This window comes from Pelmatolapia mariae, linkage group LG14, assembly GCF_036321145.2.
Source record: "Pelmatolapia mariae isolate MD_Pm_ZW linkage group LG14, Pm_UMD_F_2, whole genome shotgun sequence".
Lineage (NCBI taxonomy): Eukaryota > Metazoa > Chordata > Actinopteri > Cichliformes > Cichlidae > Pelmatolapia > Pelmatolapia mariae.
Genome location: NC_086239.1, coordinates 19,178,813 through 19,198,268, shown reverse-complemented (window position 1 = coordinate 19,198,268; position 19,456 = coordinate 19,178,813). Strand labels below are relative to the sequence as shown.

At 39.0% G+C, this 19,456-nt stretch overlaps 1 protein-coding gene across 3 annotated transcripts in view; it reads left to right on the top strand.

Annotated features, from left to right (window-relative positions):
• Positions 1–19,456, top strand: part of zgc:172282 (leucine-rich repeat and fibronectin type III domain-containing protein 1-like protein) — a 175,478-nt gene that overhangs the window by 93,940 nt on the left and 62,082 nt on the right. For all 3 annotated transcript variants that reach the window (XM_063493572.1, XM_063493571.1, XM_063493570.1), the window contains exons 3-8: positions 4,452–4,668; positions 6,948–7,099; positions 7,235–7,488; positions 7,648–7,891; positions 8,044–8,201; positions 8,977–9,357. In XM_063493572.1, the coding sequence (XP_063349642.1) occupies positions 4,476–4,668; positions 6,948–7,099; positions 7,235–7,488; positions 7,648–7,891; positions 8,044–8,201; positions 8,977–9,357 (1,382 nt within the window). In that variant the 5' untranslated portion in view covers positions 4,452–4,475. The remainder of the gene's footprint in view (positions 1–4,451; positions 4,669–6,947; positions 7,100–7,234; positions 7,489–7,647; positions 7,892–8,043; positions 8,202–8,976; positions 9,358–19,456) is intronic.

Here is a 19,456-nt window from a genome sequence, read left to right as displayed (position 1 = left end):
GCAAATGCTACTAAGGCATCCAGTGCCACTGCACTCCCATCCCCTGACAGATCTGACCAAAGCACCAAAGTGTGTTCTTCTTGTTAAACAGTAAAACACTTTGGCAAATGAGGCTATGGGGACACTGCAGGACTGCTTTGTGGACACAGGCTAAAGTGCACCACATCGAGAAGACGTTCACAGTTTGACTGAAGGACAGAGCATGAAGGAATATATCAAATTTTGTGAACACACCATTTTACCAGCCACAACTACTTTGTGAACAATAAGCAATGGATCACTATTGACCTGAAAGAAATGCTTAATTGAAAGTTAAAAGCCTTCAGGTCTGGGCACAGGGATGAACTAAGGAGAGAGGAGCATGACCGAAGGGTGAAACTGAGAAAAGGAGGTGGCTAGATTCTTACAAACAGCATGAAGGATGTGTTGAATGTAATGAAGAAAATCATTAGTTTTAAAGTAGCAAGCAGCCAGTGGGTAGCCTGGAGAGAGCAAATGAACTAAACAGTTTCAACAGGTTCAGCTCACAGCCATCTGTGGTTTCCTTCACCATGCACCCTGATGTCTACACACCTTCACTACCTTCACTGATTTGGCGCTTCTCCCCTTCTTCCTGTTAAATAAACTCTGTGGATCAGCCCCATAACAATATCTGATAAACATCTGAATTGACTGTGAAACAGCTGGAGAAATCAAACCAGAACAAAGCTGCTGTTATTGAGAGAAGAGACAGAGAAAGTCAGTAAAATTATCTCTCTCTCATGAGTTATTCACTGTCTGACAGATAGGTTGCAGTATGTGAGACTGGGCAGTGACATGTCTGATTTGGTGGTGTGCAGTACAGGAACTCCACAAGTGACTGTCCCCATTCCTATTCAGTTTCCGAGCCTCCAAATTTCAGTTGTGTATGTCTGTTCTGGGACACAGAATGTTGATGTTGACATCTTGGAGAAATACAAGTGGCTTTGCATTATTATCAACAACAGACTAAACTGGAAAACCAGCACAGAGGCTCTACGAGCAGAATTTTTCTTTCTGGAGGAAGATGAGATCCTTCAACTTGCACAGCAAAATGTTGGAGATTGTCTGTCAGTCAGTTGTGGCGAGTGCAGTGTGCTTTGCTGCGGTCTGCTGGTGGAGCAGCATCAGACACCAAAAGACTGAATAAACTGATGAGAAAGGCCTGGCCTGTGAGCGGTTGTAAACTGCAAAGTGTTAAACTTATGGTGGAGACCAGATTTTTGAGCATTTCCCGACCAGGTTTTCTGAAATAAGACCAACAAAACAAAGAAAATAAAAATCGAAATCAACTAGAATCACCTCTGATCTTTTTTACTTAGCAAAAGCAGATTTTTTTGTGTTAATTTTGTGTTTGTCCCTAAATTTCTCCATTTACTGTTTCAACTGGTTCCGACCAGTATCTTAACAAACCATTAGCAGAGCATTTTTATTGTATTTCAAATTATTGCCAGCAATTATAATGGCCCAATCTAAGTGGCAGCAAATACACACAGCTTGCATTTGTTTCTGTGGTGTTATTAGTTCTTTACAGACAAACAAGCATGGCTGTATGTAAGGGTGGGTGACTCATCACCAGCATCCCCACTGAATTCCATATAAAACAAAAAAACATATATCCATAATTGAATCGCCTGAAACCCCCATAGTCTGGATGAGTGAGAAAACCAAGTGAGGTATGTCTAAATGTTCAAAGTGTAGCAGTTATTACACTGAAGATACGCTATGAATACATAGGATCTGGATGAGTGGGTTAAGAACATGAAGGATTCATGCATTCAAATTCACAGTCGTTACCATTTTCAGGAAAATAAACACATTAAAGATGCATTACAATAAAATGGAAAGAGCCCTTTTCACATATGGGATTCATTCAGTCACTTTTACAATAGTGTTTCTCACAGCTTGATCAGTCTTCAGACAAAGCCCATTGTCAGGACCATTTTCAAAATTTAGGCCTCTTCTCAATTGTCGAGAAAGTACCCTGAGGCACACAGGCTCAGCAAGGGACGTCTCTTTTGTATAGCGAATATGTAAAATGTACCATCCGTGGTTGTTTTAATCTTATTGCAAATTAGAAAAAAAGAGCTAGTGAGATATTAGGGCGATCAAATGCTTTTTTGTGGCTACCCATTAATATGAATGGACACATTCAGATTTGTTAAGTGTTGAAAGTGGTATGTAGATAAAGACAGATACATTATTGTCATGATTTTTAAGGAAAAGTCACCATGGTGTCCATTAAAGCAATGGCAGTGGTGAGAGGTAAGCAACATTACTATAACTGTTAAACCTGTGATGAAAATTTGGTAGGAAGTGAGACATATTTAAAAGAACCAAACATTATGGCACAAAATGTGGGAAAACCAATTTTTTGCCCCAGGAATTGTAGAAACTACATTTAAACTTTAGGCTTCTAATCAAGATCTGTATCATCCAAACTCAGCTGATATCATATCATTTGAAGGAAGGAGACATAAAATCAATCTGGATAGGAAAAAAAAGATACATTTGATACAGTTTAAAAATTAAATACTTCAAACATCTTGAAATAAAATAATAATAATAACAATGTCAGAGTACACATGAGATAAATTAAGGCAACAAGTATATAGAAACTGAAGTCCCAGCAAGGGAATGGAAATTTCCTTTTGCTGTAACTCATAGTCAGAATACGAATACATGATTCAGACTAACACATTACAATTGTTAAAGGCAAACTTTGTGTAGCTTCAGCCAATTTAAATCACTGTTCTTATGTTTCATATTCTCAAACATGAACTGACAGAGAATTGTTTTTTTCCTTTTTTCTTAATTTTTGTAAACTTGTTTTTGAAGTATGATGATTGCTATGTTTTGATTTGGGTTCTAACCCTTTGTTAAACAGAACAGAATTAATATATTGAATGACAAGCAGCTAGAGCATAGTGGGCTGTAGAGTGACAGAGTAAGAATTGTAACATCACATTTTGCACATTACTGAAGAGCTTCATGTGATGCATTCATCTTGGTTTGTAGTTGAAGTAATGGAGCGAGTTAAGTGTGAAGAGAAAATTAAATATGAGGCTCGATGACAGAAAAATGTGAATAATGTGTTGCATGAAGGAAATGTGAGGGAGGTACAGTAGAATCTTACTGTGATAAACAAACGCCCTGTCAGCTGCTATGATGAGGAGTTGAGAAACCATACTTAGCAAACAGGTACATCTTAGGCCTCTGAATGTTCTTATGTATATCAGATATAACAACATCATCCTGTTGTCTAGCAACCACCTATCAGTGGGTTAAAATGACTCACCTTTAGCATTTGTGGACCTATAACACCTTATAAAAGCATTGTGTTATTTAATTGGATGACATCACATTTATATACCTTATAAAAAATGTATTATGTTCTAATCTATATCACATATTACAATCTCATTATGCAGCCTGATAAAAGCATCATATCATTTTTATTTTAATGACACCATCATATCACCTGGCAACCACCTAACAATGGTCTAAAATGGCTTTTAAATAGTAGAGCAGGACATGGGCATGCACTAATTATCAGTTAATGGAAGGAAATACATTGCATGCCACAGAAAGAGTCAAATAAAAAAGGGTGGCAGAAAAGTAGATATCTATGAGTAAGCAAGTTACTATTTTTGTTCTGTGTACATTAAAAAAGGCTATGATCGTATTATGCTTTCTATTTTTAATGCATAAGATTCACTTTTTGGACTCTAACATAAATGGAAACACTGGATATTTAAAATATTCAGATGGTATAGTAGACTGTCACGCCTTGTTAATAATGTTCTTTTTAGAGTTTTTGAAGCTTCAAGGGAGAAGCTGGTTAGAGAAGTAGCAGACAGACCCCCTGCTGAACAGAATTTCCATGGCACAGATATACCTGTTAGTCAAAGTGGTACGACTAACATAGCGCTGCCTACTGATACACAGATATAAAATCATGAGTTATTTTTGCTGTGAGAGTGGAACTCTTTTTTTTGGTAAACTGTGACATGTAGAAGTGCATCCTTGATGACTTTGCTGAAACTTTGAGAACCACATTTTTTTTTTCATATAACCCAAACTGTAAAGAAGAGAACCTTTTTGGACAATATAATTTTGCTTGGAGATTGCCTTACCTACGAGCTGTTGGCTGCCACAGTCTGGTAAACTATGACTACGATTACATGTACTTGTACTGAAATGCAACAAGGTGACTACTGCCAACTGTGAATCAAATCATAGTGTTTAGATTTACTCTTCCACTGTTGGCATTAAAGTCCTGCAGTTGGCTGGCTGATTTTTCAAGCTAACAAAGACAGACTTCACCTTTGATTCACCTCAGTTTGCCACTTTCTGACATTGTCCTTTTTATGTATATCTGCTTCTTCATCATATCTACTTTAAATTATTGCTCTTTCCTTTCTGTCTTCCAGTTACCCTGTTGCCAGTGGAGGATAATGGAACGGCTGTGGTTCTCTTTGCTGTTGCTGGCAGCAGCATGCAGGGGACAGCCGTGTCCTAAACGCTGCATGTGCCAGAGCCTTTCCCCATCTCTCGCTATCCTCTGCTCCAAGACGGGCTTGCTGTTTGTTCCTGCTGCCATCGATCGACGCACCGTGGAGCTACGGCTTCAGGAGAACTTCATTACAGGTAACTGCGTTCCAGTCTGTCCTGCATTTCATTATTTTAATACGCCTCTGAAATTTGACTAGTATTCCAGTCTTTTGCAGCGAGTTTGCTTGGTTTGGCTGTATACATGAAAATTAACTAAAAGGCTGGCTGATAATTGGCAGCATATTTATCTTATTTCAGAACACTTGGTTGTAACTGAAGAGTTTGTTAACAGTGAGTACAAATGTTGGCTTCAGTCACGAAGCTTTTCTGTTGTCTCTGCCTGACAATGACTAATTTTTTTCTCATGAGCCTGAGTATTTCTTTTTAACTTTAATACTTTTTTTGTTATTTATGGTTCAGCATAGTTAAGCTCATTCATGATTCATCTGCTTATATCAAAGAGTTCTCTTTGTGACTTTGAAACATACTTATTTTATAAGAACTGAAGTGCTGCTTTATCTTGTTATTTTAATCTGGATTCCCGTTAGTGCTCTATTCCTAGGTTCTCCAAAACAAAAGGCACACAAGCTATAAAAAAAGATCTAACAGTACCCTGAATGATCATTTAAATTTTAATTAACTTAAGTTTTGCATTACCCTGTTTGAGAGAACCACATTCAGTCTTCCTCTTATGGTTTTACTTATTATCTTAAACTGTTTTATTTAGCCCTTTGTTTTTTCTATCTTTTGTCAGTTTGTCTATTTATCTTTCTGTGAATTTGATCACCATATATTTGCTTTCAATTTGACTTTTTTCTTGTATGAATTGTGACTTTTATCGAGCTGCATATTCTCCTGCATTCTCCGATCACCTTTCTTCTTTTCCCCTTCCTAGCTTCTGTTAGGCTTGTTGTTAATGTCATTGACATTCACATATGGAGTTTATTTTTATGAACAGTTTAATAACATAAATGGACCAACAACTGGTTGAACAGAAAAATGAACTGAATCAATAGTTTTTATGGCTGAGGAGTCATATTTTCTGAAAAGTTGGCTGATGTCTGGAGGGACCTGACTTGCCCAGACCCACATAGCAAGCAGGTCTGGCCTGGATCTGGTATCAAGCCGGCACTGCTGGTTGACTTCTGGCAAGACTTATGCCATCCAGATATGGGCCAGGCCTGGCATAGATGGCACTGTCTATGTGATGGCATGCCCCATCTGGCCCAATTGTGGTTTGGGTTATGTGGCCCAGGCTCATAGAAAACAGGTCTGGCCTGGATCTGGCATCAAGCAGGCACTTCTGACTGACTGGTGTCATGGCAGGGTGTATGTCAACCAGATGTGCGCCAGGCCTGGCATAGATGGCACTGTCTATGTGATGGCATGCCATATCTGGCCCAATTGTGGTTTGGGTTATGTGGCCCAGGCCCATAGAAAACAGGTCTTCCCTGGATCTGGCATTAAGCTGGCACTTCTGAACGACTGGTGTCATGGCAGGGTGTATATTAACCAGATGTGGCCATGTCTGGCAATGATGGCACTATTTATGTTCCTATTTTCCTATTTTAGTTAGAAGACCCAAATGCCATGTTGCAATACTATACTGCTATAGTTGCCAACATTTCAAATGCAGATTTGACAGGTTTGTGTACATTTTATCCAAAACCTAGTGACAATTTACTTTATGAATGTAATTAGGAAGCACTCAGTCTAGAGAAAGTGTGTGATTGGGTGAATGTGGCATGTTGTATAGAGTACTTTGCGTAGTCCAAGAGAGTAGAAAAGCGCTATATAAGAATCAGTCCATTCACTGCGAACAGAGTTTTGTCATGTTACTTTTGCACTATTATGTTCCGGCACATGTTGTTATTACATGGCTTGATAAAGGTACACATTAGGCTGACATCTGGGCCAGCACAGGGCCAGCAGTGTGTTTGCAACTGGCCCGTGGCTGCACACAACTTACACATGGCGGCCCTTTGATGGCCCAGATCAGGTTTGCCAGAGGTAATCCACACATGGGCCAGCACAGGACCACCAGTGTGTCTGCAGCTGGTCTTGTGCTGGCCCATGTGTGGGCCACCTCTGGCAAACCTGATCTGGGCCACCAAAGGGCCGTCATTCCTTGTGGTATGTGGGCACATTGTGTGGGCCAGATTGGGGACATACCAATTTTGCTATGTGGGGAATGTCCTCCTTACCACGTAGGAACTTTATTGCCCAACGTCATGGGGAGCCCACTTTTCAGCCCCCCACTCAACATATTTACAGTTCATGAGCCAGCTGATGACTTCTCTGTGTACAGTATATAATGATTCTTAATTTACTTTGTTGATGAGGTCTTTTTATGTGTTTATTACGCTTGCTTCCAGCTGTCAGAAGAAAGGACTTTGCCAACATGACCAGCTTGTTGCATCTAACCCTGTCCAGAAACACCATCAGCCAGATTCTTCCTTCTGCTTTTAGTGACCTGCGACGCCTGAGAGCGCTCCACCTAGACTCTAATAGATTAACTGTGATCAAGGTAACATGGGTGGCTGGATGGATGACATTGAATGAAAAAGAGAGATCCCTGATTTATTATAATCCACTCACATGTCGTTATCATTTCTTACTTACACCCACTCACTGCCTTTTGTTTTTCTTTTTTGACAACCAGGATGACCATTTTAAAGGTCTGACCAACCTTCGGCATCTGATCCTGGCCAATAACCAGCTTCACTCTATATCTCCCCATGCCTTTGATGACTTTCTGTCCACACTGGAGGACCTGGACCTTAGTTACAATAACCTTGCCCAGGTGCCCTGGGACACAATTGGACGCCTAACCAATGTCAACACCCTAAATATGGATCATAACCTCATAGAAAATGTTCCCCAGGGAGTATTCACCAACCTGCACAAACTGGCAAGGTAAGGACATAGAAAAGGGCAAATGGTGTGTTTTTTGTGATGAGGTACAAATGCAGCATTGAATTGGTATATTGTTGCCTCTCCCTATTGGTTTTATAAATACCTCCCTTCTTCTCTTGTCTGTCCCTCCCCTTCTTTCTGTATGCCGTCCTGTAACAGGTTAGACATGACGTCGAACAAGCTAAAGAAAATTCCCCCAGACCCATTGTTCCTGAGAATCCCAGTTTATGCCAAATCCAAAGGCTCCCCCCTCTCCTCTCTTGTGTTGAGTTTTGGAGGTAACCCTCTTCACTGTAACTGTGAACTTCTGTGGTTGAGGAGACTAACCAGAGAAGATGATCTGGAAACGTGTGCCTCTCCCCCAGACCTTAGTGCCAAGTATTTCTGGACTATACCGGAAGAGGTGATACTTTTTGCAATTTTTAATAATTTCATGCAGTAATTGAAAAAAATGGCAAAGTTTGGCACTAGGCTTTTTTGTTCTATAACAAAAATAATAATAATAATATATCACTTTGACATTGGAAGTGTGACCTTATCTTTTTTTCGTGGTAGGAGTTTATTTGTGACCCACCAGTTCTAACACGAAAGTCACCTCATACTGTGGCTATGGAAGGTCAGCCTGCCAGTCTGAAGTGCAAAGCAAATGGTGACCCTGAGCCTGAAGTCCACTGGATCAGCCCTGAAGGGCGACTCATATCCAATGGATCCAGGTAATAACAACAACATATGGTCTAGTTTAATCCAGTATACTACATTTCTTCCCTGTACATTGTAAATTCATTGAAAAATTAAAGTTGTGGTATTAATCTATGGAATATGACTTGCCCACTGAGTTTGCCACTATACATCTGGCAAACCCACAGGCATATGCAACAGAGTTTTTACAATATTCTGCTCTTCCAGTTTTGTGCTATGTCAGAAAGTCAGATATTGTAGGGGGGTGTAGGCACTTGACATGTGTGGGCCAATCTGAAATGGTTCAGGACGATAGTTGTTAAGGCCATAATCTCCTCACCTATAATGTATTTCTAAAATTTTCATCGGGTAACCCACTTGGCACAGGTATGAGTGCCTAGTTATGGTTTTGCATTAAAAAAACATGTCTTATAAAATCACTGACAGTGTTTTGAGTGTTGTAACTCTTTTCTTTCAGTCTTTTTTGATTTAGCAGTTGTAATTTGCATTACTCAAATCACAAAGGAAAATACATAAGTAGCATTTTTCTTGTCAAGAGCCACCTTTGGTTATGCCAAAGCACACAGTTAGAAACATTAGCATAACAGTCATTCTAAATATTGTCGAAGTACCGTAGATATTGGTGGAATTTATTGTCAGTATCAGATACTCCTTATAATAATATCCTGTTTATCTAATAAGAATCCAGCAGACACCTTACTTTTGGTAACATTCACATTTGACTTCATGTATCGATCAATTGATGGATCTCTTAATGATATTTCATTTTCCATTTCACTTTTGTTTCAGAACATTAGTCTTCCCTAATGGAAGCCTAGAGATCAATGTAACATCCCTAAAGGATTCAGGAAACTTCACCTGCATTGCCTCAAACACGGCAGGTGAATCCACAGGAAGGGTGGAGCTAGTCGTCACAGCAATGCCCCATCTGGCAAACAGCACAAGCCGCAGTCGAGATCCTTCTTCTGAACCGGCCCCTTCTGACATCCTGACCTCCTCCAAGGTTGCACTGCCCAACAACGAGACAAGAGGAGCAGACAGGAGGGTTTCATTGGTGGAGCTGACAGGAAACTCTGCCCTCATTAGATGGAGCAGTCAAACCCCTACATCTGGAGTCAGGATGTTCCAAGTCCAGTACAACAGCTCTGGGGACGACACACTCGTTTACAGGTTTGTCTGTCTGCACTGTCAATTCATTAGTTGCCTTGTGTCTTTTAATTTTCTGTCTGATGTTTCTATGGTGTCATAATAGTAAAAGGCATTTATGTGCCTTTATGAGTTTGTAAGTGTGTGTATGGGTTTCTATGCGTGGTTCTGTGTGTATCTGCAGCTTTGTGTAAGTTAATCAAGAGACATCAGCAAATGCAATGACGATGAGGGCAGATGATAAATGATAGTGTCATCCAGTCGTAAAAGTCTAATCAGGCGAAATGATAAAGACATCTGTGGTGGAAGAGAGCCATTATTGGGTACGGTGAATACGGGGGAATAAGGGCCAAATGTCACAAATGTCTGTTGAACAAGTTACAACGGTTGTCATTTAGTTTGCTTTATTGCTGTCCTGATGAGTTTGCTGTATGCTTTCTTTGTCAGCATTTACATTATAAATTTATGAATGAGTTAGTACTAAATGTTTTGTGGCTTTGTTTGAGGAGGACGGCAATGTCAGCACTATGTCAGATGTGACTCTGATTTGATCTGAGTGTCAAATATAGTTAACGTGTTAATGTAGAAAAGGGAGGAACATTGCGTTAAGAAATGACTGAATCAAGAAGATACATGCTCTGATAGTTTATTTAGAACAAACTGTCATGTCAGTAGAGATTGTAGAAGAATCAAAGATTCTTTAAAAGATAGATGGATGGAGTTGATTTTGTGGTCAAACATATTAATCACACAACAGTAACGCCATGTTAGCCTCTTATGAGACCTCAAAATTAAATGAGTAAATCATGATTATGTTCATTCTTATGACCGTAGGGCTTTTAAGTGGGATTTGGGCGAATTCTAGTCTTCCCAGATCTTGGAAGACTAAAATTACTCACCTCAAAAAAACTCCCAGAATTGATTTTTACTGTGACAGGCTATGTGACCTATGTTGTTGCTGCAACTCTGAGGTTTAGTGCTCTTTGTGCATTTATCCAATTGCATTTTACAATATGAGCAGATGGTAGATGGACTTTAATACTGTTATGGCTGCTTTCCAGCCCCTAAACATAGCATATAATTAGAATTAGACAAGTGATACTAAAGACCATCATCAGCTTAAATTCAGACAGATGACCTAACCACATGACTTGCAGAACAGCGACCATAGACACCAGAAGCGGCCTCACATAGATGTAGACCTTCCCAGATACGTGTCTTTTTGACACATTTACATCACCAGTGTGACTCTGAAAAACCAAAATAAATTGCAAAATACATTTTTAAGGAATAAAATGCAAACAAAAAAAAGACTGATGTAGGAAATTTGATACAATTTAAAACTCATACATGCAATGCTATCTTAAATTTGTTTTACTATTTTTTATTTCATTGGGAGGTTCACTAAACACCCCCTTTTCAAAACATTTGAGCTTTCTGATAATTATTTCATGGTACAGGCTTTAAAGGGTTAAGGAAGTCAGGGAAAATCTCATGCAGGGGCCTGGCCACAGGGGAGTTTTTCTTTTAAACACCCCAGGCACAGTGATTGGCCAGACATTACTTCCTGTACTAAGTGCATGTTAGTGAGGTTCAGGAGGCCTTTGAAGTATTCATTCCACCACCTGACAGTATCCTCAGTTGAGGTCAGCAGCACTCAGATTTGCATGTGGTTTGGCTACAAGTGCTTAGTTTAAAACCTAGATGGATTCTCTTTGGAACAACTTTCTTTCTCTTTCTCTCTAACCCTCTCTGTCTCTCACCCTCTTAATTCTTTTGGTTCTTTGGCATAAAAGACAAAAATGAAGACAGACTTGGGAACAATAAAACTTTGACCTTAATAAATAATCCCTGCTGATTCGAATAAGCATATGAAGACATTCGCCACTTTGAATTAGATACATATAAACTGACAATTTGCTTACATTAAACATCTGATTTGCATCATTCAGGGAGCAGATCTTCTCATTTCTTAAAAAATTGCTCCTTGATCAATACTAGCAATTTCGTATACCATATTGTAAAGTGCTACCTATGCATTTAATGCCATGTTGAAAAAAAATCAGCGGGATGAAAAAATGTTGGTATATAAACCACACCATCATTTTTTTGACTGCTTAAAGCCTTGGGTTTATATAGGGATGCATTGCTGTTGGTGGTTCGTATTCTGCTTGTGAGTTTTATTGATAAGGGGTTTCTTTGATACCTTTGATACAGGATGTTTCTTTGGAATTCAGTGAGGGAGATTTCTCTCCCTCTACTGCTTCATCGGCATTCAAGGAAAACGCATAGTTACCTACTACGAATCACTTCCAGGGGTTCCAGTTAAATTTGTTTCTAAGTTGTTCTTTTTAAAGTGCTCTTAGAATCTCTCACATTCGCTCTTGCTGTGTAAAAACCAAAATTATTGCCTAACTCTGTCTCTCTGAAAGCCTGGGTAAGCCCTGCTTATTTTCAGTTCTGAGGGGCTTTTACATATAAGGAGTTGTCGTGGCAACAGGTCTGGAAAATCTGCCAGATGTTAGATGCAATGTTGTGAGTGACAGGTGGCTTTAATAATATCTGACATGCGTATTTTGGACTATTTATTTATTATGTGAGCCACAAATTGAATGGTAAAATATTTCACTCTGTCTTCTGTGGTTGAAGAAGTAAATCAACAATGTTTTTACCGCTCTACAAAATTATCTAAAATCCAGTTTAGCCTTTTTAGTCTTGATCAACAGTTATAATTCTGTCTCGGGAGAAATAAGACTTGAAAGAACCTTTGACAGAATTGAATCCATTCATGCTGACAGGAGAAAGAAAGTTCCTCTTCATTTGTGAAATTGCAACACTTGTGAGATGGAAATGGGGTTTTCAGAAATGCCCTTGTAATGCTGTTGTTTTTTAAGACCGGTCGAAGCGGGCACGCTCCGTTTTGCGTAACTATTTCTAAATCCCTGTAGAACTGCAGCCACATAAGCTAGCACAATAAATTTTTTTGCATATGAAACCGGAGGAGTTGTACTTACAGTCAGGTCCATAAATATTGGGACATCGACACAATTCTAACATTTTTGGCTCTATACACCACCACAATGGATTCCAAATGAAACGAACAAGACATGCTTTAACTGCAGACTGTCAGCTTTTATTTGAGGGTATTTACATCCAAATCAGGTGAACGGTGTAGGAATTACAACAGTTTGCAAATGTGCCTCCCACTTCTTGAGGGACCAAAAGTAATGGGACAGAATAAGAACCATAAATCAAACATTCATTTTTTAATACTTGGTTGCAAATCCTTTACAGTCAATCACAGCCTGAAGTCCGGAACACATAGACATCACCAGACGCCGGGTTTCATCCCTGGTGATGCTCTGCCAGGCCTCTACTGCAACAGTCTTCAGTTCCTGCTTGTTCTTGGGGCATTTTCCCTTCAGTTTTGTCTTCAGCAAGTGAAATACATGCTCAATCGGATTCAGGTCAGGTGATTGACTTGGCCATTGCAAAACAGGCCACTTCTTTCCCTTCAAAAACTCTTTGGTTGCTTTTGCAGTATGCTTTGGGTCGTTGTCCACCTGCACTGTGAAGCGCCGTCCAATGAGTTTTGAAGCATTTGTCTGAATATGAGCAGATAATATTGCACGAAACACTTCAGAATTCATTGTGCTGCTTTTGTCAGCAGTCACATCATCAATAAATACAAGAGAACAAGTTCCACTGGCAGCCATACATGCCCACGCCATGACACTTCCACCACAATGCTTCACTGATGAGGTGGTATGCTTAGGATCATGAGCAGTTCCTTTCCTTCTCCATACTCTTCTCTTCCCATCACTCTGGTACAAGTTGATGTTGGTCTCATCTGTCCATAGGATGTTGTTCCAGAACTGCGACGGCTTTTTCAGATGTCGTTTGGCAAACTCTAATCTGGCCTGCCTGTTTTTGGGGCTCACCAAAGGTTTACATCTTGTGGTGAACCCTCTGTATTCACACTGGTGGAGTCTTCTCTTGATTGTTGACTCTGACGCACATACACCTACCTCCTGGAGAGTGTTCTTGATCTGGCCAACTGTTGTGAAGGGTGTTTTCTTCACCAGGGAAAGGATTCTTTGGTCATCCACCACAGTTGTGTCCCGTGGTCTTCCTAGTTTTTTGGTGTTGCTGAGCTCACCAGTGCGTTCCTTCTTTTTGGGAATGTTCTAAACAGTTGTTTTGGCCACGCCTGATGTTTTTGCAATCTCTCTGATGGGTTTGTTTTGTTTTTTCAGCCTAATGATGGCTTGCTTCACTGGTAGTGACAGCTCTTTGGATCTCATCCTGGCAGTTGACAGCAACAGGTTCAAAAAGCAAACAGCACACTTGAAATGAACTCTGGACCTTTTATTTGTTCATTGTAATTGGGGTAATGAGGGAATAACACACACCTGGCCATGGAACAGCTGAGAAGCCAATTGTCCCATTACTTTTGGTCCCTTAAGAAGTGGGAGGCACATATACAAACTGTCATAATTCCTATACTGTTCACCTGATTTGGATGTAAATACCCTCAAATAAAAGCTGACAGTCTGCAGTTAAAGCATGTCTTGTTCGTTTCATTTGGAATCCATTGTGGTTGTGTATAGAGCCAAAAATGTTAGAATTGTGTCGATGTCCCAATATTTATGGACCTGACTGTACATCTTATGCCATCAGTTTGTCCTAGGTCACGGTTAGCCCTAAAACATAGCTAAATGGTCAAAAATAAAAATAAGAAGACGCTCAAAATATATTTCCTGTGGTTGGAAACTATTTTGCGCAGTCTTTTTGTATTTACAGTTTTGAGGGTTAAACCTCTTAAATTACTCTAACTAGAAATATTTGTAAAAAAAAAAAGAAAAGAAAGATTTTCAATTTTTTTGCAGTTTATTGCACTTTTTTGCTACTGATCTACTGTGATTTTGCACTACCATCTCTAGGATTTACAGAGAATGGTTAGAAAAAGAGAAAATATCCAGTAAGCAGCAGGTCTCTGGTCAGAGTAAAAGGGCAGACTTTGAGCTTTTCTTTAGGCTTCTTTCTTTGAGCTGATGGGAAGGCAAGACTAACTCAAATAACCACTTGTTACTTGTTAGGCACAATGAACAGCGGAAGATTGGAAATATGTTGTCTGTTCTGACTAGTCTCAAATTCACATGTGACATTTGAATGGTAGGGTCAAAATTTGGCGTAAACAACATGAAAGCATAGATTCATCCTGCGCTGTACCAACAGGTCAGATGGTGGAATAATAGTGGGGGATATGCACACTTTGGGCCACTCATTACCACGCATCATTTAAACACTACAGCCTGAGTATTGTTGATGACCATGTTCTTCCCTTTATGACCACAGTGTATCCAGCTGCTGGGTAACATATAATGACACAAAGCTTAGATCATCTGGGGGTAATAATAGATGAAAAACTTAACTGGAGAGCTCATGTAAGATATATTCATTCCAAAGTATCACGTAGCATTGCAATACTAAACAAGGCAAAACAGGTATTTGACAGAACATCACTTCATATTCTATACTGTTCACTGGTTTCACCATACTTAAGCTATTGTGCAGAGGTCTGGGGCAATAACTATAAAACCACATTACATTCACTTTTTACTCTTCAAAAAAAAAGCAATTCAAATCATCCACAATGCAGGTTATAGGGAACATACAAACTCACTATTTTTGCAGTCTGAAATATTGAAAATTGACGATCTAGTGAAATTCCAAACAGCACAAATTCTATTCAAAGCAAAAAATAAAGAACTGCCAGGTAATATTCTGAGTATGTTTTTTTTGAAAGAAGGAAGTTATAATTTAAGGGGTTTTTGTAACTTCAAAACAGGGAAGGTACATACTACAAGAAAAAGCTTTTGTGTTTCTGTTCATGGAGTGAAACTGTGGAACAGTCTGAATATAGAATTAAAGCAATGTCCAAACATAAAACTGTTCAAAAAGAGTTATAAAAATATGATCTTCTCGGACTATAAAGAAAAGGAAAATATTGATAATTTATGGCAAAGGGTTGGGATTAAATAAGTGTTTACTTCTTCCCACTCCCTTTCAACATGTAAATTAATCAGAACGGTAGCTATATTGAAATGTATTGATTTTTTTGTATAGTATTTTTTTCTCTCTTATTTTCTTTTCTAAATGTACCTGTATATTGTTCACATTTTTGAAATAAATTACCAATCAATCAAATCATCTCAAACTTAGTTCCCTATACTAAAAAAGCTTCCACAATTACCAAATCTAAATTCAATAGCGCTCCCTCAGAATGGCAGGAGATTCACAGATGAATTTGCAACAACTGTGTGATGCTGTCATGTCAACATGGACCAAAGCCTTGTTGAATCTTTGGGACAAAGAATTAAGGTGGTTTTGAAGGAAAAATGGGGTCCAACCCAGTATTAGCAAGATGCAACTAATGAAGTAGTCGGTGAGTGTATGCCTAAAATTATACCCATTGCAGTAGTTTTGTTTTTTTCCTGTTTTGCTTGTTAAAAGAAACTTTATTTTAACCCAGAGTAGACCGCACCTCTCGCTCTGTGGTAGCTGGGATAGGCTCCAGCCACCCCGCAACCCTGATAAGGATAATCAAAAGTGAATGGATGGAGTGATGGAAAATCTTTTATAAGATCATGGCTAAAAATCCAAGTCTGATGTTACCATATGGCATTGTGAAATTAACATCCATTAGAATGCATCAACGCTGCACTAGTTTAGCTTTGAGCTGAAGAAAAAAAAAAGGAACAACCCACTGTGTCCATATGTGAACAGCTTCTCTCTGTCTTTCTATGGTCGATATCCATTAGGAGGGATAAGGCACAATGCCATGAAGAGAGAGGAGGTAAGGCGGCAGTCTGGAGGAGATGATACAAAGTGCTGAGGCCCATCAAGAACACAGAATATTTGGAAAGAGAAAATAAATGTGTTCTACAAAATAGAAACTATAGCTAAGCATATCCATTTAACTCTCTGCTGCCCAAACAAATATTGTTTTTGTCAGACGGTATTCATTTCAAATTTGTTGAATCTTAATTGTTGATATGCACTGAAAAAAAAGGATCAGCGAATGCTCTCTCAAACTAATGAGAGGCTAAAACGAATGCTTTGTCACACAACCACTAAGGGGTTTCTAAGTGCACATTTTGAGATGATAAAAAAAAGAGTGACACAGGTTTGCTGTTAGGATCATGCATTATTAGAATTTTGTATCATTTTCACATACATGTTTAGCGCAAACAGAACTTCAATTCATGGTTGAGCCAAATCAGCCAGAGGATCCGCGCTCGGCGTCCTTTTTAAGTCATGTCCACTGTGAGCGACCATCTTTGAACAAAGGCGGTGGCTTACGACACCAACTGTCTGCCATCTAACGCCCACTCACATCCCGGGCCATCTGACCTCAGGAAATCACATGATAGGGTGGGGCTAGCTTTCACAATGAGCTCACCCGAAACCCTGGCTGATTGTGATCCACACCTGTTTTCACGCCTTGGCCCATGTGATTAGGTAGAGGATCATCAGGCGGTCCTTTTGTCCTTCTTTGGGGGGATACTCCCACAAGGTTTAAATCTGGGACCATTTGACCCTAGAACTGAAGAAGCTTCAGTCCAGATGCTTTTCTTTCCAAGCTCCTTAGACTACGATGACATGGTTGACTGAGAACCTTCGCAGACTTTTTAAGTCCTATTAGGGCATCTCCATTTCAAACATATGCCATGTTATCTGAACATTTCAAGTCCAAGTCCAGGCTGTAAATGGTATAGATGTAGCTGATATAGCTTCAAAAGCATGATCAATGTGATTATAACATCAAGTATCTGTTAGCATGTATGTGTGCATGCATGTGTGTACTTGTTGTATTAGTTCACTCTATTTAAGATATTCTCCTCAAAATCCCTTGACTGTCCTTTATAATCAGTACCTACTTGGTTGTGAATGAATGTATGAACAAGCAGATTAGTGAATTTGTTCTGATTCTCCCATCGTTTTGTTACCTATATGGTGAGTTTGATACATGAAACTCCAGTCATCTGCTCCCTTATTTACAAGGTGTTGCTACTTCGATAGCTCCACATGTTCAAATAGGTAGATTTTTTACACAGGATGCCTTACTCCAAAGGGATTTTGTCTTCCCCCAGGGACTTTTGCTTGTTAGGTGAATGTGTAAACCTATGGAATCACTGCAAGCCAGATACATATTAATTAAAATCAGTCTAATTAACAGACAAAAAAATAAGGGAAAAATAGATATATGACTAGATCATTTTCATTGTCTAATTTGTGTCATTATGTGTATATTTTTAAGTGTCATTTAAAGTGAGACATGTCTTTTATACATTGAACACAACAATATATAAAATCTTTATTTTGCTCTGTAAAAGTGCAGAAAGTATAGGTACAGTTTCTTATTTACTGATACAAATGCTCACTGGCAAGGGCAGAAAAAGGTTGATGTAAATCTTTTTCACACATACACACATGAAAACACACGTGCACCCACCAATCGAGACATCTGTCCAGTCATGTGACTTAACACCTCTCGGTCTCACTTGTGTGCTCTGTCTATGCTTTGTGCGTCTTTGCACTGACAGGCACATAAAAAAGCCAGCAAACTGAGGATATGGTGAATGAAATCGTGCACCGATAACATTTATTTCACTAGGAGAGGATGATACTGTCATTCATGTTCAATTCAAGCTTCAGGATACTCGGCACATTATGTAACATTAGTTAATGTGAACCTATAACACTAATGCGATCATCATGTTGTTATTTGTTAAACTTAGTCATCAGAGCAGATGTAGCTGTTATAAGCAGGTTTTTTTTCTTTGCTAAGAAATATATTGCTTGATTGTAAGCATTGTATATTTCAAATTAATTATAACCTGTATGATGCTACAGTCTGGATGGATGCATGTTCTTTTCTTAACGAGCAATCCTGAGATATTGATATGCATCAGATTTGGAGACTGTGTACTGTATGACGTTTTTAGTGAACTGGCAGCATCATCAAATTTAAGTATGAAAGAATTCAGTACAATATTTTTTTCTGTGTGCTTCTGTTTTGCACATTTATATTTTTGAGGACCTGTGAAAAAGTGGGAAAGGGTTTTAGAGTCAAGGATAGAACAAAATTTGAAACGGTAAGTGTGTGTGTGTGTTTGATTGGTAGTAAAAGGATGTTGGAGAGTCATAGCAGTAGTGCGGGAGGCAGGAGACTGGATGAGGAAGATGTGGTGGAAGAGAAAGAGAACAGGAGAGAAAAAGAGAATGTGTGCTTATGTAATCGATCAGGTGGGTAAATATAGCAGATCTTTTTAAATGTACAGAATATGAAACGCAAATAAGCCTTTACATCTGTGACTCATCTGTCTCTTTTTAATCTTAATACACACTTGTTGGCAGATAGGTGGGGTGGGGTGGGGTGGGAGGGGGTTACATTTCTGTCTCTTAAGTAAATCACTATCATGCAAAATTATGTAAATTATGAAGAGGTCAAGTCTCATCTTGGACTGATGTTTTCACCCCTGTGGTTTTTGACTTTTCCTTTTCTGCCACAGTTTGTTTAGGTTTAGGAATCAATGTTTGAGATCATGTTGAGCTTGTCGAGTTGAGTCAGGTCAAGTGAGAACTGGTTGATATAAGATACAATGTGAGCGATATGAGACACAGGATTATCGCTCGTGTATTTTTAGTTCATAGTCTAACAGATAGCGTACTGATGACAGTTTTTTCATACAGAAAATAACATTTCCGACTCTATTGAATAATAGACAATAATAGCAGAATACAGTGTCATCATAGCCGAAGCTGTAGCGTTCTATCTTGAACTTTTATATTGATTGTTTTATTACTGTGGCAAATATGTTTATACAACACAGAAAGCAATAAAAAGATAGAAAACAGCTACTGATATGTAACAGTAGGTGGGTTTGCAACCTCATTTACCATTTATTACCGACATATTTGTGTTGTAAGAATTGCCATAACACAGCAGTACAGTGTTGCAGTAATAAACAACATGCTCTTTAGCACGTACTTAAATTCCTTTGCAGCTCTGTACCTGCAGTCCAAGAATTTGCTTGTTATTCTTTGCTTCCTGCTT